The 22,752-nt window shown below is 46.4% G+C and overlaps 1 protein-coding gene across 1 annotated transcript in view; it reads right to left on the bottom strand.

Moving 5' to 3' along the window:
- The window catches only part of LOC111140662 (tetratricopeptide repeat, ankyrin repeat and coiled-coil containing 1), a 139,901-nt gene that overhangs the window by 55,384 nt on the left and 61,765 nt on the right, over positions 1-22,752 (bottom strand). The window contains exons 6-10 of the mRNA XM_022492870.1: positions 9,904-10,167; positions 4,645-4,746; positions 3,553-3,834; positions 2,209-2,366; positions 1,178-1,409 (exon numbers count right to left, since the gene is read on the bottom strand). Coding sequence (XP_022348578.1) covers positions 1,178-1,409; positions 2,209-2,366; positions 3,553-3,834; positions 4,645-4,746; positions 9,904-10,167 — 1,038 coding nt within the window. The remainder of the gene's footprint in view (positions 1-1,177; positions 1,410-2,208; positions 2,367-3,552; positions 3,835-4,644; positions 4,747-9,903; positions 10,168-22,752) is intronic.

Genomic DNA, 22,752 nt, shown 5'->3' with positions numbered 1-22,752 from the left:
AAAAAAAAAAAAAAAAAGAACTGGTTTTCCCAGAAGCCTACTTCTATTAAATTTATAGTTAAAACCAGAGCACATAGCCAAGAGAAAAATCTTATAAACAGTGTTCAGAAACACATTGCGTTACACCCATTGGCAGAATCTTACCTGCATATATGATACCGTTAGCTTTTCATAAACTCCTGTCACTGGGGTGAGCTATGGCAAAGATAACTAGCACGCATGGAGATTAACTCTGGAGAAGACTCCAGGTCCTCCCCACAGAACCCTCTCAGTGGATGTCAGGGAATAAAAACAGACCCTCAAAGGCAAAGCACCTGGCCCAAGGCACACAGGCAGCCCATAGTGAGAACCTCTCTTTTATAGACTTCTAAAACAGGGCTCTTTCCCATAAGCCTCCATCTAGTTTCCCATTTATTAGCACTAACTTTCTGCCCACGAAAACAAGGAGAAGTGATGACAGATCTGTTTCAATCCCCTTTTCTCTCGCAGAAGTGTTAATGCAGGCAGGTAAACTCACCCACAGGTGAGGGACAAGGAGGAGAAAGGATAAGAAATGCAGAAACCCAGAAGAGCACTGACATCTCCTACCTTGCTGGCTATTTCAAGGACGAAAGAAAGAAAGAAAGAAAGAACGAACAAATGGAGAAAGAAAGGGAGGGGAAGGAAAGAAGGAAGGAAGAAAAAAGAAAGAGGGGGAGGGAGGGAGGAAGGAAGGAAGGAATCAAATGAACACTTCTAGAAAAGCCTTTAGGTTCAACTCAACTGAACCGAGGCGCTGAAAAAACATATGCTGGCAAGTCGCTCAGTTGAACAACTTATTCCCCTGAGAGGTAGGAAGGAATATGAAATATGCAGGCAAGAGTTTCCAGGGCATAAGTCCTCTAAATAACCTGTGGTTACAAATTAGCTACTTTGGAAATGAATATTCAACTGTGGAGGTAATTCTTTATTAGAGGTGTTCCTTTGCAACAACACCATTCAAGAAGCATGGAAGAGCTTTGGGGAGGTGGTTCTGGGGAAGAGAAGGAGCTGTACACAGATGCACCCACATCCTCCCCAGGTGCCCACCCTCACTCCCAACCAAGACCTTTGGAGGACAATCCTGGGGGCTCCGGCCTCCTAATGAGAGAGGAGACAGAGAGAGAGAGAGAGAGAGAGAGAGGCTGCTCCGAGGTACCGTTTCTTAGGCTGGTGAGTGGTTCCAGCACCCCCCTCCTGAAGGCGGCCACGGGGTCCTGCACGCAGGACCTGAGGCTCAGCACACTCTGGAGCTGGGGCTCCTTTATCAGGAGGTCCCTGTAGGCAGCCAGCTGCTGGGACCGGCAGAGCAGGGCTGCGATACTGTGCACGAACTCGGGCACCAGGCACGTGTATGTGTTGTCGGCTTGGCAGTAGTGGTAGGCCACGACCTAGGCAAGAAGAACGGCCATCAGTGTCCCCTTCCCCCCATCACATACTTCCTCCCAAACCCCAACAGACGCAGTGTTCCCGTCCACCACGGTCTCGAAACACGTCTCCTCTATTCGCCAGCATGGAGTCATGATTTAGCTTAACTGGTTCAGCCATTCTTTGATTCACACGCTTTGCCAACTTCTGGGCAGACTTTTAATTGCAGCCACAAATCCATCTTGATTAGCACTAAGATCGGTACACCTTACTCCGTATGGAAAACAAAGGAATAGAACTCATTCATAAAACCTGAAGCCTGCCCTGGCTTAAATCAATGCCGAATAATCCCGATGTATTCAACAGTGGGAAGTGCCCTAGTCAGCGTGTTTCTGCTTCGACAAACAGCAGCATCTCCTTGGGAAGCTCATCTGCAGCTCCCCCAGACCAGGTAATGCTGGTGACGAGGGGAGCCCTGCCGAAAGTCCTAGCTGCTGCTTTTCCCAGACCGGAGGGCCGGGCAGCTTGGCTCAAACCCTCGGCCCCCTCCCCACACCTGACACGGTGGAGAAATTCAACAGCAGCAGAGTTCGAAGGACCCAAATCAGAAACCACCAACTGTCTGCCTGTCCTGTCATTAAGACCTCTTACCTGGGGTACTCTATCGCTATTTTATCAAGAGCTCCATTTCTGCATTATTATACGCAATTACATCTGTTTTAAGATCCCTCCTTAAATTCCTTTCTCAGAAGCCAAACTAACAAATCTCTCTCTCTCCCCCGACTCCTCTCTCCGGAAGGCTCCCCCAGGACAGAAGATTACCTTCGAGGCGAGGTACTTCACGGCATCCTCTCTCGGTCTCTGGTTCTCAGGAGCATCCGGCGCAGACCCAGGGGGTGTTCTAGCTGTGTTGGTAACACCTGCAGAAGAACTCGGTGAGAGCAGTGGGGTGACAGGAAGATCCTGGGAGGAATCCAAAGCTGCAGAGAAAGAGACCGAGCTCATTATTACAACATCAGAACAGGGCCATGGTGAGACACTGAACATATTTCTTGATTAAAGGCAGAGAGTATTTTAACAGGTAATGAGTAAACACGGTCCCAAATGCAAAGGTTCAAAGGAGGACACAAGCATCCCTCTCAGTCTTGCCTCCCATCCACCCAGATGCCTTCCTGGGAGAACTGCTGTTTCTGGTTTCTTTTATTAAATTCCTTTTGCTTTTAAAAAAAATCATACTTGGGGCACCTGGGTGGCTCAGTAGGTTAAGCCTCTGCCTTCAGCTCGGCTCATGATCCCAGGGTAATGGGATCGAGCCCCGTTGTCAGGCTCTCTGCTCAGCAGGGAGCCTGCTTTCCCCTCTCTCTCTGCCTGCCTCTCTGCCTACCTGTGATCTCTGTGTGTCAAATAAATAAGCGACGGGGCGCCTGGGTGGCTCAGTGGGTTAAAGCCTCTGCCTTCGGCTCAGGTCATGGTCCCAGGGTCCTGGGATCGAGCCCCACATCGGGCTCTCTGATCAGCAGGGAGCCTGCTTCCTCCTCTCTCTCTCTCTGCCTGCCTCTCTGCCTACTTGTGATCTCCATCCGTCAAATAAATAAATAAAATCTTTAAAAAATAAATAAATAAATAAATAAGCGAAATCTTCAAAAAAAAAAAAAGCTACATCATACTCTTTCACGGTTCACTCGTTCCTGTGTACCATGTTAGAGACACCTTCTTTTAATAGGCTTATTTTACATAAAATAAGACAGGACTAGTCAGGTATTTAACTACTATATCCCATATTTAGTTTTTAAGCCTTTGGTAAATCCAGCATAGAGGGCATAGGCTGTAGAGAACAGGGAACAAGAGAACTATGTAGACTCCTCCTGGCTGCTTCCACAGCCTGGTTTTAGGACCCAAACTCCCCAGGACACCCAATCAGGCCTCACTGCCCACATAAAGAGGGAGACAGGCCCTACAGGGAGAAGACCAGGGAAGGCTGGCCTTACCCCAGGGGAGGGGGGAGGGAGGGGGCGTTCCAACGGTTCTCCCTCCCACATGTGCCGGCAGATCTGAACCGGCAGCTGGAAGGACGTGGGGAGAATGGAGAAGGGATGCCTATCCAAGCCACGCCCTCCCTCTGCCTTACACCCCATCATCTACTAACCGCATTAAACACGCACATACTTTTAGGCGGTGAACCGGGGCTGCTGGAAGCAATCTGCCTCATGCGGCTTCCGTGGCAGCTAAGTGCCACCAGCTTAGAAATGATGGCTGTCTTCCCAAAGCCCACGTTTCCAACAACCACGGCGCCTCTATTTTCTGTCAGTTCTGTGTTCCTCAAGTTTTCTTCTATCTGGTGAAAGAGCCAATCCCTTCCCACAAACACAGAGTCTGTTGTTATGCTTGGTACTTCAAACAACAGGGGTTTCAACAAAATGTCCTGTGGCTTGTAGGGAGCAAATCGTGCTTGGGGGGGAAAAAGAGATAATTATTTTAGAAGAATGCCATCATTTTATACACTTAAAAACTCAAGTTAGCATTGCTTGTATGTTATACTTAGTACTATATAGCCTTTAATTGTAAGCCACCAGGGATCTGTGTTTTCAATCTGGTTCTATTAATACTTCTGTCATATCTCATTTATAATCCCTTGTGGGTTTTACAAAGGGTCCTATTAAAATGACCGGATAGTTCTGTCCTCACGAATCAGGACAGACGCACAGAGGATTAGAGAAAGCGATGCAGGCGGCCAAACCAGGTCTCATTAGTTTGTGTGAAACAGTATCTAAGACAGGTCTCTTCCACTACCATAGGAGGCAAAGGGAAAGGCGTCTGCTTGGAGACAGGGCCCCAGCTCTCATCGGGCCATGATGACAAGAGACCCCCTCGGTGAGGCTGAGGACCACCTGACTGTGAATTACAGGAGGTGGCCAATGGCTCATGGACCTGAAACAAAGCTGATTTTCTGTTGGTGACAAGTGAGTGTTATCCAGTGCGTGTTAAATTACCCCTCACTTCAAAATAACATATTGCAGAATTATTTTTCAACTGCAGAAATGAGTTGGTCACAGATTTTTAAGGAAGAAGCCCCAAACCATTACAGAGGGCCTCCCAGCACACCTAACAGACCCACTTTCAGCACGCACACGTCATGTTTCTAAATGAGCTGACTTAAACGCTGGTCATCACAGATCCTCAGTGTTGGGTGAACGCACTCACGATATCCACTGTCCCAGCAGAAACAAAGGTAAGTACCTTTAACTTCCTGTGCCCTACCTCCGGCTGTACTGTGCCACGGCAATCTAATGGACGTTCGAAGAGGGGCATTTCTCTGCCCGTCTAAATAACTCAGATCTTCCAACTTGGTGGAGCTTGTCGCTGAAATAGTAAACTCAAGTTTAGTTTTTTCAAAGTCGATTTTAGTATCATACCCAAACTACTATCAATCATAAATCACTTAGCACTAAGCAACTGTGTTCAGGCTTTCAACAAAAATGACTTCAAGGTAATTCGGTTTTGTTTGCCCACGCCAGCTTATTTTCTCTGGCAGGGAGGTTAACTGAAAAACGATAAACACCAAGTGTTCCTCATTCTTAACGTTGTGGTGCTAAGGTTGCCGGAATTCTCCATCATTCCTGGGAAGAGACAGACTTCACCAAAAATGTTTACGAAGGAACCTGACCTTCAAGCGTCACTCAGTGAGGCTGCAGTACTACAGCAAACACACAGCTCGGTGCTAGAGACTTCTCGGACTTCTCTGCAGCTCCGGAGAGCCTTCCGGGGTTGCTGGATTCCAGCCTTGTTAATTAAATGAGCAGAGTCTGCAGTTCAATCCCATAGAGCTTGAACACGAAACGTCAGCTCCCGGCTGGAAAGGAGCCATGTGGATTTCATCGGAAATAAACATATTCCCAAACTTTAGATTTTTATGTGTAAATTATATACTATACTACAGGTATGTATTTTTTTAAATTCTAAAAGGAAGTAATATTTACCACTGATCAAATCAGTAAGACTCAGGGCACACAGGTACCCATTAAAATGCATTAAAATCTGCTTGAGCATACATACCAGTTGGATTATAAAAACAATCAATACAAAATAGTGTTGCTAATTCTTAGCAAATCTTAACAATAAATACATGATACATGTTTTTGCCCAAAAAGAAAAAAAATAATAATAAGAAGAAAACCTCTTATTTGCAGATACAACCCAGGCCACAATGAGAGAATTCTCAATAAAATTAACCCAATTTGTTTGTGGGTTAAGTGGCCCAACATAAGGTACCGCTGACCCAAGACCTACAGTTCTCTTCTGGGACATAAGCACAGGCATCATTTGAGAGTAAATAAGTAGGGAGCAGGAGTTGACTTCCAAGGGCGAAGGCTTCCCGGGACTGGTGCAATCATTGGCGGGACCAGGTTCGAGGGCGAGAAGTCAAGTTGGGCCATCTCTCTGCTGAAAACCTTCTGGCTCAGAGCATCCAGCCACTGGCCAGCACCACCTGCTCAGTCTGGGTCCTATTTCCCCTGCTGGCTTTCATCCTTTTCCTCCTCATTGTTAACAACCCCCACGCCCCACCTTGACTCCTTCATTCAACAAGACCTGCGCGGCTCCAAGCTCTGGCTCTGTGGTGACATGTCCCCCCTTGCCACGTTCCCCAGATGGCAATCCACCACACGCCCAGTACCAGGAGAGACATCTGATGCCTTAACTTCACAACAGCGTATACTTAATGTTCCAGTATCCTTCCGGTGAATAGCCACAGTTCATTTAACTTATGTCAATACCCCCGCAGAAATCTCTCCCATGAGAAAGATTCAACTAATTCCTTAGGCAGGACTTCTAAATGGACCCAATTTCTGGGAATCCAAAGGCAGCCTCTAGCTTCTCTCTGGGTCCTTTACAACTAGGTGTGTGAAATTCCCCGGTGGGCCACTAGGACCCTCACCCTGGCTCCTGACACTTATACCGCCTGGAACATATATTTCTGGGCTGCTGCCTGAGACCTGGGACTCTGACCCAGGCCTCTGCAAATGCCCCTCTCCTCAACACATCTTACAGTGAACGTGCCTGCATGCCGGCGGCTGAGGGAGAAGGAGAAGCCACCGCTGTAACCTATAAGCCAAGTGTAGTTCGGAGCCGGCACAGCCACGACGATCTGACCTGCCACTTCAGCCCTGGGCAACTCAAGGACACCTGGAGCCTCCCAAGGGTTTCCCATTTTCCTTCTTCTGTTGACCCCTCAGAACACAACATTCAGTTCATAATTTCGTGACAACTGGAAGGATTAAGAACACGAGACTCTGTAAAGGCTTTGCAAAGAGAGGATCTCGATGGAGCCCCAGCTGGACCCAGATACAGGAGATGGTGAGGCTGAAAACAGCCCTGTTTTGAGATTTCCAGTCACTACATCTCTGGCTCCCAAGTATGCAACAAAGTGGCCTCACCCACTCTGCAGCCTTCCTGATTCTCTGTTTCAAGCATGATTAAGATGCAGTGAAATGGAGTAGCTCGGAGTGGGTGCTGCCAGCCAGGAGCTGCGGGCCGCCTCTGCTTCCTAAGCTATTGTCAAAGCCACTGAGAGAGACAAGTGGGGACAGCGGAGCTCCAGCCACCTGCTGGGCCCCTGGTGCGCTCCCCTGGCAGAGCGGGCTATTAGGACCACAGCCTGCCTTCCCAAACATGCGTACAGTAGGTTCTCAGACACGGAGACTCACTTCTGGTATTTAATAATAAATGTTTTCAAAGTCTCAGCTGGACTCAGGGTCAAGGAAAAAAAAAAAGCAATAATTTTATGCTGCAATAAGCCTGCTGCTAGTAAACCTACAGTTAATTTACACACTCACTGCACACATACACACACGCACACTGCATCTAACATCTGAATGAGAAAGACATTTCCGGATGCTAAGAAGGGGAGAGTTTTTTAGGGGGTGGGCAGGGTGGAGGGAGAAGCAGAAGGAAACTTCCCTAAACTAAGCAAAAATAAACACCTGTTGAAACACCATGTCCTAACATATTAAATGTAAATGCCATAAAGTCTAGGCAATTTCATGAAAACTGGCTGGTAATTCTGTTTGTTGGTTTCTTGGAAAACTAAATACTGTGTCTATGATCCACTTAGAAAGCATTTCAAAAGAAGAAAGAAGTTAGCCAAAAACAACAGAACCTAATCACCCAACTTCTAGATTATCTAAGATATCACTTTAAAGCCTTCTCTTCTGTTTTCTAACAAAGGAATGAGGTGTCCATGCCGCACATTTGATGTGGTATAAAGTAATAATCTGAATGTAGCATTTGAAACCAATTCCACTCCAACAAATACCTTTACAAAGAAAGTCTTTCTACAGTGAATCCCCAAACCCAGCCAACTTATTTTTATAGTCTCTGACATAAGAATTTTATTGTACTAGACACAACAGTGAAGAGATAACCACAGTTCTTGGTAACAGGCTCACTGACAGCAAAGGCTGGCAACCTCAGGAACCTGTTTCCATACTCTCACCCCCCAGGGGAGGCCAGAACCCCCGGGGCAGCTGTGGACAGAGGCTTGGCATCCCCGTTCCTTCACCTGCCAGTCCTTACTCTGCTCTCATTAGCCCAATTTAATCGTTTGATGTTCCCCAAATGCCAATTTATTTGTGTTTATGTGGCTCTTCACATGCAAATACTTCCAAGGGATTGCAATAATGGTCTTGGACATATTATTTTAATCCTTCCAACACTGAGGGTTGCCTACTGCCCCCTCTGTAGCAGCTGGCCGCCTCATCACTAGAAAAAGTGCTACACACAGTCTACACAACCTGAATCTTTTACTCTTTTCAACGATATGTGGAAAAATCTTGCCATGACTTCTGACTGAGGTTTGGCTTGAGGGGGAAGGAAGGCGGGCTGTGAAGGCTCTCCCAGACTCCTAGCTTGAGAACAGATACCATGAGGTAAGGAATTCGCTTGTTTCCAAAATAAGCTTTTAGCTGATAAAACTTGCAACACAGAAGAAGTGAGCCAACCCATTAGACCAGGCAGACACAGCTCAAACCTGGAGGTAAAACCCTCCCATTCCACAGGAGGTCTAGCTCCAATGCACACATCAACACTAATGAATGAGCACAGCAGAAATCTGAAAGTCCTGCTCTATAATCAGGGCATTGTCCTGGAAAGGCTCAGCTCCTACCCATTGTCGAGGCACATGGCAGGCCACATGAAAGAACATCAGGCAGAAACATCACCCCACATGGGGGGCTTTCAACACTAGCAATGTGCTTACTAATTTTAAACCAGCTTGGCTAAATTGAATACAAGTTTGCTATTTTGTTGAAGTCAATAAAACTATCAAGTTCTGGGATCATACATACGAACCATTCATCCTAACGAGGTAGTCGCGGTATAAAACGCCTTGGGTGTGTCATACCGCACAGTTGGGAGTGGGGAAGTGGTAGGAGGGCATAAAAGCTTTTGGAAGAGCCATCACTGAATATGAATAACGCTCCCCAGAACTTCTCTCTGGCAGACATGCCAAATCCCTCTTCTGGAACAAGGCCATTTACATCCTTTGAAAGTGAATTAGAGCTGCCTCTCCAGACTTTTCCATTAGGGCCATTTATGTATCAGCTGCTTCAGAGTTCTACTGGGGGGGAAAAAAATGCCCCACAACAACCAGACTGACCTGCCATCTCCCCAAGAAGCAGTATAAAAAAAAAATTCTTTGATGTAGGGAGAAAGAACTTTGTGTTAGTAGAGAAGTTTTAAGTGCTAGGTTGGAGAAAAAGAAGGGCTGAAACAAGGTCATCTTCTAAACTCAACCCAGGAGCACAGAGTTCAGAAACTCAGGACCATAAAAGCCATCAGCACAGCTCAGAACCAGGGTTCTTTTCTTCGCCCACCCCACTGCTCTCCCTGCTTGGTGACCACTCACTATCAACCGGGAACAGTCGCCCCTTTTTGGGTCCTCGTCTCACTCCAGCTGCCCCATCCCGCTGAGGGGCACCTGCCTTGCCTGCCTGCATGCCCTCGATCGAGAAGCCTCACTTACACCGCGTAGGTTTTAAGCTGTGAGCTCCCTTGTAACTGAACGATACAGAGAGCAGACCTCCCATCTCTAGGATGCACCTCAATTATAGAAAAGTAAGTTTGAAAGCTGGATCAGAAATTCCTGGAGCTGATATTAACAAACTAATTCTAAATAAGGATTCGTGTTTACCAAGATGTAGTAGAAAGTTATGAATTTACTCAAGCTTAAAATATCGAAAACAAGGACAAAGTTTTTGGCACTTTCTTCTTTCGCACACAAAAGAACAGAAGATTCTAAATATTAGTTTTACAGAATTCCAGAGTGGAAGGATCACTTAAAGACCATGAAGGACAGTCTTATCATTGTTACAGATGGGTAAACTGAGGCCTAGACGAGGTAAGTGCCCAATCCACGATCACAAAGCTGGCTTGTGTCCGGATGCGATCCCCAAGTAGAGACAGTGAACATGGGGCACCTCGGACCCAGAGAGAAAACCCTCCTGGAGAGAGGCATGGCCTTACCTGCAACTGAGTTGGGCCGTGGCATTACTAGCGAGTTGGAGCTCTGAGAATAAGGGACCGGACCATCTCCAACTGAGGCTTCAGTGTCAGGCAGCACGCTCTCCGCTGACCCAGGGGGCTCCTCTTCTGCCACTGGGGAGCAATTATCTGCCCTGCGATCATGAAGGACTCCTTTCTGTACCCCTAACCTTAGGCTTCCGTCCTTATTCCATTCCAAACTGGAGCCACTCCGGTCATCATTTTCGGATGAACTTGTAATGGTGGCTGAAATGAGAGACCAAAATACTTTGAAGGAGGCCAGGCTGAGCTGGGGCTGTTCAGAGTTAACATAAGCACACTGCCCTCTCCGTGATCAATGGAAACTTTTCTGGTCCATGCAGATTTTTATCAAAGTATGTTTCAAACAGTATATTTTGGTAAATTAGAGGAATGTTGCTTATCAAGGAAAATAAACTAAGGCATTCTACAGGGGAGGGGAAAAAAGCTGGTAAGAAAATGAAAAAGCTGTCCAAAAGTATCCGAGAGTTAACAGTAAATCCATGTAATTTAGAGATGATGTATCCGTCTTTTTAACAAAGATAAACTGCTCACAAAATTCGTATCTCATTAAATTCCTCTGAACCTATAAATATCTTTTCCCAAATTAGGGGACAAGGAGATAACAATGGTTAATGCAGAAAAGATGGAGGAGAAAATCTATAAAAAAAATATAAAAACAAAAATTATAAAGTCAAGCAGAGAATTTGATCCTCAGATTTAAACTTCATAACAGCTGATCACGATCAACCAGAGAAGAGTGACTTTATTCCTTTAACAGCACGGAGTGGAAGACCTCCGAGCACACACAAAACAAGCATGGCAAGGGATGCTGGACTGCAGAATTATAACTTAGCCTCTAAGAAAGGAAACCAGTATGGAAAACCTTCTTGGCATAAGAGGAACGTGAAGCAAGAAGACAGCAATACCCGCCCTGCGTGGCTTCTACAGACAGCCACTTCCAACTTAAACACCTGAGCCCCTTGCAAGCCCAGGTTACCATGGACCCAACACTGGCTTGTGTCCTTGAGAACAAGGGCCATGTCCTCTGATCCCTTTGTGTTCCCTGCTGGGATCCCCACAGCCCAGACCCTTAACAAAGACAGCCAATGGGATGCGGCCAGAGTGTATGGAGAACTTGGCCACCTGGATTAAGCAACTTCATCAACGTGACCTGATGACACACTAGCAGCAGGCTGGTGAGTCAGCTCCAACAGCCTGTTCTCCAGAATCAAAGGGTCTGAGTTTCGTTTTGTTTATTTTTACGATGCTCTTTAAAGGTTTAGCAGTAAAGACAAAACCATTTCCTCGCTGTGACTGCAGGACTTCTGTCACAGTTCCTCCTGCGGCTCCCGTCTGGACTCCTTATCCACTGCTTGTCTCCCTCTTCAAAAATCCTTCCTGCATCCTAAAGCCTCAGACTATCTCCCTCCAGCCAACAGCTCCCCTTTCTGAGCAGCACAGCACCTGGCATATACTACGGGCTCAATAAACATTTGCTTAGTCAATAAATAAGCAAATGAACACACTTCTCTTCCAAACGTGGTCAGAGACACTACACTTAATTAATCTCATTGTTATGTATTCAGGACTTGATATTCTGTCTCCAGCCAAAAGCTGAGTGGATCTGGGATGGGCCCATCACCGGTGTCTGCCATTACTCCCAACATTTCCAAGTGTCCTATCAACAGTATTAAAACTAACTTCTCCATCTCTCTGGAATCAGAGTCTTGTGTGTTTTTTTTTTTTCAGTGGACCATTCCTATGAGCGTAAGTATAGCAAGAATGACTCTTTCCACCCTGAACATGCTGGCGGTGGTGGTGCCAGCAGCCACTGACATCTACTTAAGGTTACTACACGTCAGGGGTGGTGCTAATGCTTCACAGTAATAGTCTAATTTATTAATGGGATCATTGGTTATTAATAACGATTGAGGGTAACCTCCTTAATAAGTTGTGACTGTGACTATTACAAGCCTTTCTTTATAAGTCCGGTGTTGGGGACTCAGAATGCTTTTCTTTCTTTATAAGTGCTTTCTTTAAAGAAAATCCTTTCTTTATAAGTCCGGTGTTGGGGACTCAGAATGCTTTTCATTCATTCACAGACCTAATTAGTTAGGTTCCCAGGCTATGCCAACATCTAAGTTACAGGAAAAGTGTCAGAGTGAGGATGATTTGTTTGGTTTTCTTTTGTGGCGGTTTTATCTGAGGGCACATACTGTTAAGGGAAAAAACACCCAGAAAATCGAAGTGATGTTTCTCCGCATTCACTTTCCCTCAGTGCCATGCACTGCAGGGTCCCAGCCCCAAGAATGGGAACCTTGGGTCAGACCTCAGGCAGTGGGAACAGGAACTGGGACTTCCCTACTGCCTGCTACAGTCGCAGCAGCAGAAGCAGCATTCCGGAACGGGGACGGCCTGGTCAGGAGTCCCAGACCACAGGGACGAGCTGAAGGTCCTGCTCCCACCACACATGCCCAGGTACTAAGGAGGACAGTTGGGTGGGGAGGGGGGGGCACCCACTACAGAAACAGGAAGGAAGGCAAGTCCGAGACAGGGCTGCTGTTTCAAAAGGATTTCTAAATAGGAGACTCTCGCAGATGCCCTCGTGATGTTCAGCAAAGACACACATTGCACTGTGCAGGTAGGCAAGCAGCTCTGAAGCCGCAGGCCTTCCTGCTAAGATCACCCCACTTCACGCTGTTCTGCCCTGCCATCTGGTGCCAGAGGCAGCCCACATGGCTGGGAGCCCACAGCGTACTTTCCTCTGAGTTCAGGCACCATTAAGCCCTGATGCAGACTCAAGGGGGCAGATGAAGACCTCACACGTTTCCCGTATGACCCAAAAAACACACTGAATAGGGCAGCTCCACAATCGCCAAGAAAGGGAAGCTGGTTCCTGAAACAAAGGACGGGCTAATCAAAAATACCGATTTTTCTTCCTGGCTACCAAATTCCAACTCCTCATCAGGTTAACCAGTCACCTCCAAGTTAACACACACATGCACAACTATGGCAACGTCTTCAAAATGATGGCTTCAGAAAAACAAAACAAAGCTCAAAAACCGACGTGACATTTGACATCTTCTGGAGACGCCAGTCATCTTTCAAGTTCCGTAACAACTGAAACATTCTAACATTTTATTCCATAAATCAGTACAGATGGCAGCTTTTGTCAATGAAGACTGGCCACCACCATTCAGATGGCAGTTCAACCACTCTCCCAACACACAGCGTTTGGTTAAATGAGTGATTTGTCAGATCTCAAGTTTTCTGAGCTCTGAGGTTAGGCTTTGCTTCCCACAATTTTACTTTAAGTCTGGTCCTGCTCATTGATTTACGTGTGCTACTTCCGACGCTCTGTATCATTTGAAAACTCCTTTTAAGGAAGCGCACTCTCTTCCTCTGTTGTAAATGGCACATTTAACCAGACTTACGGGTGCACAGGGCTACACAGCTTCCAAAGCACGTCCAACACACAGCAGGACACATACATGATCACCACAGTCCTGGAGAAGAGGCAGACAGGCTGAGAACCATCAACCCACTTTAGAGATACAGAACAGACTTGGGAGAAACTCATCTCTCTCCCCTTCTATCTTGCTTCCCTGTCTGTCTGTCTGTCTGTCTCTCTCTCTCTCTCTCTCTCTCACACACACACACACACACACACACACACACACTTACTGGTAGGTCTAACACCAGCCTTTTTGCCTGCCCACACACTATATTAAAACTCCCTTTGCCCTGCATAACTCTCAACAAGCCAAAGTTCTCTAAGTGTCTGTGACTAAAAAGTATGTTGCAGTTCATGAAGGCTGCCTTGTTAAGAACAGCAGTCCCCAGGCAGGGGCTGGTAGAGAGAAGCCAGTCATGAGTGCACCGTAGCCCAGACGAAGTTTCCGGTTGACTAGGAGGTGGGAGAGACAGAGAGACCTGCTCAGTCATTACATGTTTTGCTCTATAAAGTACTATAATAAAACTGCATTCCTTCTCCTTCCCTGCTTTCCTGCACCCCCTTCTTTGCCCACTGAAGGCTCTTTCATACACTGAATGTATACTTAAAATAGAATTTTTAAAAATCAGTGTAAGTTCAGGGCCCAATAAGTAGTTTGGCAGGATCTAAACCAAGTTATGGGTTTAAAGGAACACTAAGAAGAAAATTAAAATGAGTACAGTGTTAGTCCAGAATTGTTTAGGAACGAAGGGTTTTGACATCAAATGGATACATGTAAGTAGAGCAGAATTCACCCGCCTTTGAGGTGGAGAAAAGTTACGAGGTAAAAAGTGCAAAGGGCTTGGGTTCAAACTTTGGCTTCTTCCCCTCTGAGGATCCACGAAGGGTAAGTCTCTCCACACTGAATACTGGGAATGTGTACCTTTTTTTCTTCACCTTACAAACATCAACTTATGTATTTGAGTTTCCTTTTTTTTTTTTTTTTTTTAAGATTTTATCTATTTATTTGAGAGAGAGTAAGCGAGAGAAAGAGCACAAGCTGAGGGTGGGGAAAGATTGGCAGAGGGAGAAACAGACTCTCCACAGAGCAGGGAGCCCGATATAGGGCTCCATCCCAGGACGCTGGGGTCATGACTTGAGCAGAGGGCAGATGCTTAACTGACTGAGCCACCCAGGCGCCCCTGAGTTTCTCTTTACGCTGGCTACTAGGAATTGTCAAACTTCCTACCCACTGATAAGCAAGATGAAAAAGTCTAATAAAACTCATTCCTTGGGGCGCCTGGGTGGCTCAGTGGGTTAATGCCTCTGCCTTCAGCTCAGGTCATGATCCCGGGGTGCTGGGATCAAGCCCCTCATCGGGCTCTCTGCTTAGCAGGGAGCCTGCTTCCCCTCCTCTCTCTCTGCCTGCCTCTCTGCCTACTTGTGATCTCTGTCTGTCAAATAAGTAAATAAAATCTTTAAAAAAAAAAAAAAACAAACCTCATTCCCGGCTTCATCTTTTCTTCTCTTTCTTTTTTCTTCTTTTATTTTTTAATGATTTTATTTATTTGACAGAGAGAGACACAGCAAGAGAGGAACACAGGCAGGGGCAGTGGGAGAGGAGCAGGCTCCCCACTGAGCAGGGAGCCCGATGCGGGGCTCTATCCCAGGACCCTGGGATCATGACCTGAGCTGAAGGCAGACACTTAATGACTGAGCCACCCAGGGCACCCCCCCGCGCTTCACCTTTTCTCTTGTATTTTTTTATTGGAGTATAAACAAATGTTACCTTAGTTTCAGGTACACAACATAGTGATTCAGCAAGTCTATACACTATGCCCCACTCACAAGTAGAGCCAGCATCCGTACGACGCCACTACAAGCCCACAGACTTGTATTCCCACTGCTGTATCTTTCATCTCCATGACTTATTCATTCCTGAACTGGAAACCTGTACCTCCCTCTCCCCATCCCCCTCACCTCCCGCCCTCGTTCACTTGCTCTTTTGCTCTTACTTCCTTTCCCCAAGTCATACCTTTGTTGGAGTTGGGGGGGAAATCTTATTTTACTAAATGTCTATTTGTAAGCATTTCAAATCCATGGGGATGGGGGAGGGAGGGGGAGGGAGTACGTATAAAGTAGCCTTAGGAAATAATAGCAGTGGCTACCATAAATATATTTGTGCTTCCTACTAGGGGCTCTGATCTCAGCTCGCTGAATACTCGGACCAGCCCCCAACGCGGGAAGCTCCGTGAGGCCTGAAGCCATGCCCCAGGGCTCTGCACGATTCTGAGCACACCATACTACCAGAAAACTTAGGATCAGGCATCCCAATACATGCATTTACAAGATATGTACCTGCAGTACCCTAATTTACAGTACACACACACACACCCAGAATTTTGAAGAGACTTTTCTTAAAAACCCAGAAACTGCCATTTTCTTCGGGCACTCCACGGACGGTCTCGCATTCTCCATTTTCAAAGCCAGGGCTCTATGAAGAGAGTCCTTCGTCCTTCCCTGGGTTGTGGAGAAAATCAGACACAAGGGCAGGTACGTAGAGTGCCTCCTATCTCACGGTACCCAAGACTGTTTTTCTCCCATACAATGAAAATAAAGCAGCACTGAAAAAACAAAACAAAACTGAATAAACTATATTCAGTTTAATGGTTGACACAGCGTTTAGAAGTTAAAACACTGGACCAATGAATTAAAGATCAAACAAGAAAAGGACATAATGGTTGCCGGGAGAAATGCGAGAAGGGAATGAAAAAAGAAAATCCAGCTACTGCGGATACCGCCTTTGACCTGACAGAATGAAGATCACTAACAACTTTGGAAGGAGAAACGAGAGTCTAAAGCGGACGGGCTAAAGAACCAAGAGAAAAGTCAGGGCAGCATCGTGCCCGACCCTCCGGCCTTCCTGGCCTGCCAGGATTCACTTCTTCCCTTGCTCGCCCCCAACATCTTACACGTGGTTCCGGCTGCTGTGATATATTTTGGATTTCCCCAACGGACGAAGAGAAGGATAGCAGAGATGAAACCAGCCTGCCTGAAACCTTCAGACAGAAAGGCCAGTCTGGGCTTCTCCCTCCTCGGCCCCTGCACGCTAACGAACCACACAGGGAAGAGAGGCGGCTGACCTGGAGGGACAGCTTTTACCTCCTCCAGCCCCGCCAGGAGAGGACTCCAGGGGAGGTGGCCCGAGTTACCTCTGGCTCCAGGGGACTTTCTGGCTTCTCCTTCCACAGCTTCTGGGGGACCACAGTTGGCCTGTGTCGAGCACCACAGAGCCTGGCTCTCCTTCTGGCCTTGCCCAGGGGCGCCGGGCTCGGGCTTGTAGCCGGCAGATCTCAGTAGCACATCTCCGCCTCAGTGCTCCTGGCATTGCGCAAGCCCCGCTCTGCTAGGACATGCAGTGAGGCCAGGGACCCAAGCCATGGTGCACAGCAGCATCTGTCGGTGCCCTGGACTTTGGAAACCCCTTGAGGGTCAGCAGGGACAGGGAACTGGAGGGGCAGCCACACTGCCCACACACAGTCTGATACAGCAGGTAAGAGCCTCCAGAGAAAAGCCTGTAGGTCTGTACGATGTGAAGTTTCCTAGCAATAACACCCAACGCCGTGTTTCTGTAAAGCCTCGTCTGACCCGTACACTGAAGGCATAGACACTGGAGCTTCAGACACTGTCCAATGACTCCGCAGAGTTCTGGGCTCTTCCAGAAAAGAGCACAAGGCACTATCAGTTGTTGGTATTATTATGCACCTACAACCTACATCTTCCATCAAGAGGTGTCAATCACTGCCATGTTTTAAACCCTTTTCAATAACTGACAACTTGCCCAGGTCTCCAAGGGCAGATGCCCACTCTTTGGTTCCTCAGGTGGACAAGTTTTGAAACAGATATTGTACCTGAGCTTTACTGTACCAGTACAAATAGACTTGCTCCTGGTACACAGTAGGTGCCAATAAATGCTTGCTACACCGCCAGAACAGCTGCCTGAAGAATCCAACCACAGTGTGAATGAATACAAGTACAGTAGGCATTCTGCTGCCTCGAATCATCACTACAGATTTCTTTCCCACGTTAAGTACATCACCAAATTATATATGTAAAGGCAAATTTTCCTCTTTCACCCGAGATGATTAAAAAAAAGAAAAGCTTCTATAATTAAGGATGATTTTTTAAATTGCAGGCAATGTAGCAAAATGAATATTAACACAGATCTGAAACACGCTAAATAGTTATTACCAAATCAATTTCAAAGCATTTCAATTTAGTAGCAAGCAGGGCAATACAGGTGGCAACAAAGCAGGATTAGCACAAAATCAAAAGGGCAGGATTCACAAGTTAAAAATGAAAATAAAATACAGTTAATTCCTCTTTGTAGGCCTCTCTCCGCATCTGATCATCTCCCTTCGGACACAAAGTCCAGGAAACAGAAGAACAAAAGGACTCTAGCTACCTCCAGAATCACTTTCATTTTACAAGCCCAGGAGGGAGTCTGGTGGAGTCACAAGATAAAAGTCAGCACACGATAAGCTTTGTTTTAGTATCCTAAGACTGGCCAGAAAAACAAACAGTATCAAACTCTAGTAAGCACCAGCAGGACACAATCAAGTATCCAGTACTTCCTGCCAGCTACTTCTGCAGGAGAAATGTTTCTGGGAAGGTATTCCCCTGCCTAAATTCACATCTGCCTTCCAGCTTCAAAGGGAAAAAGAGCAAATGCAAGCCACACCCACCTCCCCACCAGAGAAATGGGAAAGGCGGCAGGAGGAGCCTTGGTTCTTTTTATTTATTTATTTATTTATTTGACAGACAGAGATTACAAGTAGGCAGAGAAGCAGGCAGAGAGAGAGGAGGAAGCAGGCTCCCTACTGAGCAGAGAGCCCGATGTGGGGCTTGATCCCAGGACCCTGGGACCATGACCTGAGCCGAAGGCAGAGGCTTTAACCCACTGAGCCACCCAGGCGCCCCGGAGCCTTGGTTCTTTACCCTTTTCGTATTCTGAGCACTTAATCTCCTGAGAGCTCTCTGGCCTGGTGGAATGTGGTGGCTCAGGTGGTGGGAAGCCGGGCATGTGAACAACTCACACACACCTGCTTTGCATGGGAGACAAGCCCAGCGTGGGGAGATGTGGACACCGTCCACTCGGAATACACCTTCTCCTCCTCCAAGGGGCTGTCCTAACACCAACTCTCAAAGAGAAACAGATCTGGGATTCTACAAAAGTAATTTGGAGATTATAAATGTCGGCAGGTAGAAGCAAATAGTAGAGAAGGGCCTGGAAGGGACAGATAACTAACTTTTAATGGTCTCTTACTCAGCCAGATTGCTACCTGTAAGTCCTTCCCCTGGGCACACCTATTATTAATACATAGAAATGATTTTTTTTTTTAAGTCTTGGTAGGAAGGCTGGGTTTTGTTTCTCCTCATCCAGTTCCCTTTCTCCCTAAATAGAGCAACAATCCATTTTTTTAAAAAACACAGAAACACACACAATATTGATCATGATATGGACACAAACAAAAACTAAAGAGTACCTTTAAATCAAAAGGTGCTTGTTAAAACCTATTGCTTTCAGTGATGTTTTTGAAAAAAATCAGATTGGGGGCACCTGGGTGGCTCAGTTGGTTAAGCAGCCGACTCTTGGTTTTGGCTCAGGTCATAATATTGGGGTCCCGGGATCAAGCCCCACATCAGGCCCCGTGCCCAGCGGGGAAGCTGCTTGAGGATTCTTGTTCTCCCTGGCCTTCTGCTCTTCCTACCACTCACATACTCTCAGTCTCTAAATAAATAAATAAATCTTTAAAATAAATACTCAGATTGGCTTCCATACACATTCTAGTGAGTACACCTACTTAATTTTTTTTCTAAGATGATATTAGTACAGTTTACAATTTCCATTTGTTAGCAGTTGGAAGCAAGTTTATTCAAAGGAGTGTCACTAAGAAAAAAATGTATTCTCAGGCATGGAGGAAACACCTGTAGAAACCACTTTTTTTTATAGGCAGAGGGAAGTGGGTGGGCAGTGGGGGGTGGGGGAGGAAGCAAGCTCCCCGTTGAGCAGAGAGCCTGATGTGGGGCTTGATCCCAGGACCTTGAGATCATGACCCGGGCGAAGGCAGAGGCTTAACCCACTGAGCCACCCAGGTGCCCCTAAGAAGCCACTTCTTTACAAAGTTTTCCTTTTAGAGCAAGTTATTAAAAAGCTACTTTATGCTGATTGGGTTTAAAAGTTCTTTACACTGCAAATTTAAAAAGTCAGACATTAATTTCTAGGTAATGCCAATGATTCTATAATGTCAAGAGTAGGAATTTTTGCTTTCAAAAATATACATATTTGCCTTCAAAATATATATACACATATTTGTAGGGAATTCAGTTACACCCCTCCAGCTGAGACAGTACTTGTACATGACAGATTACAGCCTGAAGAACATTTAAGAACTCAGACCTCCTCAAATCACATGAAGCGGGACTTCCCTCTGCATAACACAGTAAAGTTGGAAAAGGGGGCACAGAGGTTCTGCGAAGCTCTGACCTCTGCACAAAGAGACGGGAAGGGGTCCGACAAACTCTTCTAATGGGCATGATTCTACCCTTTCTCCCACTAAGCCATTCCTAAAAAAGAAACCCCCCTTCACCTCCAATACATCAAAACAAGCAGAAACAGAACACAGAAAGGGCAGCCTGTGGCGGCCCCGAGAAGGCTGTCTGACCACATGGGAATGCTTTCCCTAAGTAGCATCTGTTGGGCAAAATATGTAGATTAAATATAATCACCATGACTGGGGCGCCTGGGTGGCTCAGTGGGTTCAAGCCTCTGCCTTCGGCTCAGGTCATGGTCCCAGGGTCCTGGGATCAAGCCCCACATCGGGCTCTCTGCTCAGCAGGGAGCCTGCTTCCTCCTCTCTCTCTCTGCCTGCCTCTCTGCCTACTTGTGATCTCTGTCAAATAAATAAATAAAATCTTTAAAAATATATATAAAAATATAAAATATATATATATATAAAATCACCATGATGGAAATCAGCTTACATACTAAGAAGAGGGCTAGGAATTTCTAAGGCTGGGTTAACACTATTTGAAATTTCCCCTAAGTGCCCTAAATAAATGATCCCAATACTGTACCCGCAGCTCTGAGCCCCGTGTGGGCATCTGCAGCCCCGAAGCTCATCACGCCGTGCCAACTGTGTGCACTTGTCACCAGCCCCCCACCTCCCGACACTTCTGCTGCTTCGACCCAAGCTCTAGGGGCGGACACACCTGAAACAACCGGAAATGGAAAATTCAATGGAAACTTCTTCCCCCTCTCTCCAGAGCCTGAAGAATTTAGAACATGGATCCTGACCAGCCTATCACAAGCAGCTGCCCAGCCTTCCGAAGCAGGAAGCCAAGGTATCTTCACCTTCACCTATGTCCACTAAGATCACCGTGTTCTTGAATAGTTCATTCTGTTGAGCATTTAAGATGCCTAAAGGCTGCCGTTCCCAGGCTACACCTTATAAAAACAGTCTTGTTCCTCAGGTGGAAAAAAGCACACACCCCAGCCCCAGTGATCATGGAATCACAATTGAGTCACAGATCCCTGCTCCATGACAAGACCATGAAACCTGTGGACCCCACACTGATTCAGGAGGACACGCTCTCCCTCCTCAGGCCCTCCCACGCCCACCTCTTCAAGGAGCTGTGGCTACCGTCTGCCTGGAGAGGAAATACTTGCTTTTTCCCCTTCTCTTCCCCACCACACCTCCCATGTGTCCTTTGGCAATAGGTTCTAGTTCTACAGGTCACGGAAGGAGAGCAAACAGAAGAACATTGTCACCAGCACTGAGCTTCCCCCTCAGCCACCTACAGTCCTTACTCCCGGCAGGAGGCCAGCTAAGTCAGTGAGAAGCACCATCCCCAAAGTTGGAGGGACTTCAATTCCTCACGACCCCCACTTTGTCTCAACTGTCACCGTTTTTATGTGAAGCTGCATTAAGGGAACATGTCGGACTTAAGCCAAGGAATGAAGGACAGCCTCAATGACATGAAACGTGTCATTTAACTTTAATGACAAGACACAGCTTAGAATATAGGTGCCATTAACAGACGTGACAATGCCAACTTGGAACGAGAATATCAAACAGCTTCTTTAGAAACCAACTAGACTTTCCCTCCTCCCATGCAACGTGACTGTGGCAACAATTCTCTTTTCCTTAATTTCTCATTCTCAACACCATGCTAGGACCCAGATAGCCAGAATAATATAAATGAGAACCCCCTCTTTCCCCTACATATAGAGACAAAAATAATAAAACATGATCAAGTAAATTGAAGGAAAACATTGAGGTGCTATGGAGAGCATGTAATAGGGGGACTAAGCACTCTGGGACCAGATGGGACGCATTCAGTCAAGTTCTCATTCAGAGCCCTGGTGTTCCTGCAGCTCGAACTTGACAAGACAGAAAACCAAACTGGTAACTTCCCCTTTTTAGAATACTTTTATTTTCTTATTTTTTTTTAAAAGATTTTATTTATTTGACAGAGAGATCACCAGTAGGCAGAGAGGCAGGCAGTGGTGGGGGGAGGGGGGAGCAGGCTCCCTGATGAGCAGAGAGCCCGATGTGGGACTCGATCCCAGGACCCTGAGATCATGATCTGAGCTGAAGGCAGAGGCTTAACCCACTGAGCCACCCAGGTGCCCCTTAGAATACTTTTAAAATTACAGCACTGTATCTCAATGAGAGAGAGAGAGGAGAGAATGAAGTGATAAGGGTCCTCTTTGGTCACTGAACAAGTCTCTGTCACAGTAAGAAACTGGCTTGGTTATAATCAGAGACATACAGTGCTGATGCCAGATCATATAATGAGAAGAGAAAAGGTGGCCCAAAAAACCGTGTAGCACTGAACTTCTCGAAAGAAGATAAACTATAGTGAGGACAGGACATTTCAGGAGAGTAAAAAATGCTATAAGGGGAGATGCCTGGCTATCGAAGACCATCCTAGGCCTGGCAGTGGACAACAGCTCAGAGAGGGCATGAGGACAGAAGTTAACATGGGGAAAAATGAGTTGGACTAAATGGCAGGTGGGGAAGCAGAGTGAGGTGGGAACAGGAAATCAGCATAATACGTGAGAGTTTACATTTGCTACAGAAACCTCAAGCCACCACTTTAATGCAATGTCCAGAGGCAGCTAATATCTATAGAAACAGATGGTAGACTACTGTATGAGCAAGGCTGGGGATGCAGGGGGAACAGAGTATGACTTCTAATGGCTACAGGGTTCTCTTTGGGGTGAAAGTTTCCGAAATCAGATTGTGGTGATGGCTGTACAACTCTGAACAGACCAAAAACCATTCAGTGGTTTAAATGAGTGAATACTATGG

This window comes from Enhydra lutris, unplaced genomic scaffold (genome assembly GCF_002288905.1).
Source record: "Enhydra lutris kenyoni isolate GAN:26980312 unplaced genomic scaffold, ASM228890v2 scaffoldscaffold1, whole genome shotgun sequence".
In the NCBI taxonomy this organism is placed as follows: Eukaryota; Metazoa; Chordata; class Mammalia; order Carnivora; family Mustelidae; genus Enhydra; species Enhydra lutris.
This window is presented reverse-complemented; position numbering and strand designations above follow the sequence as displayed.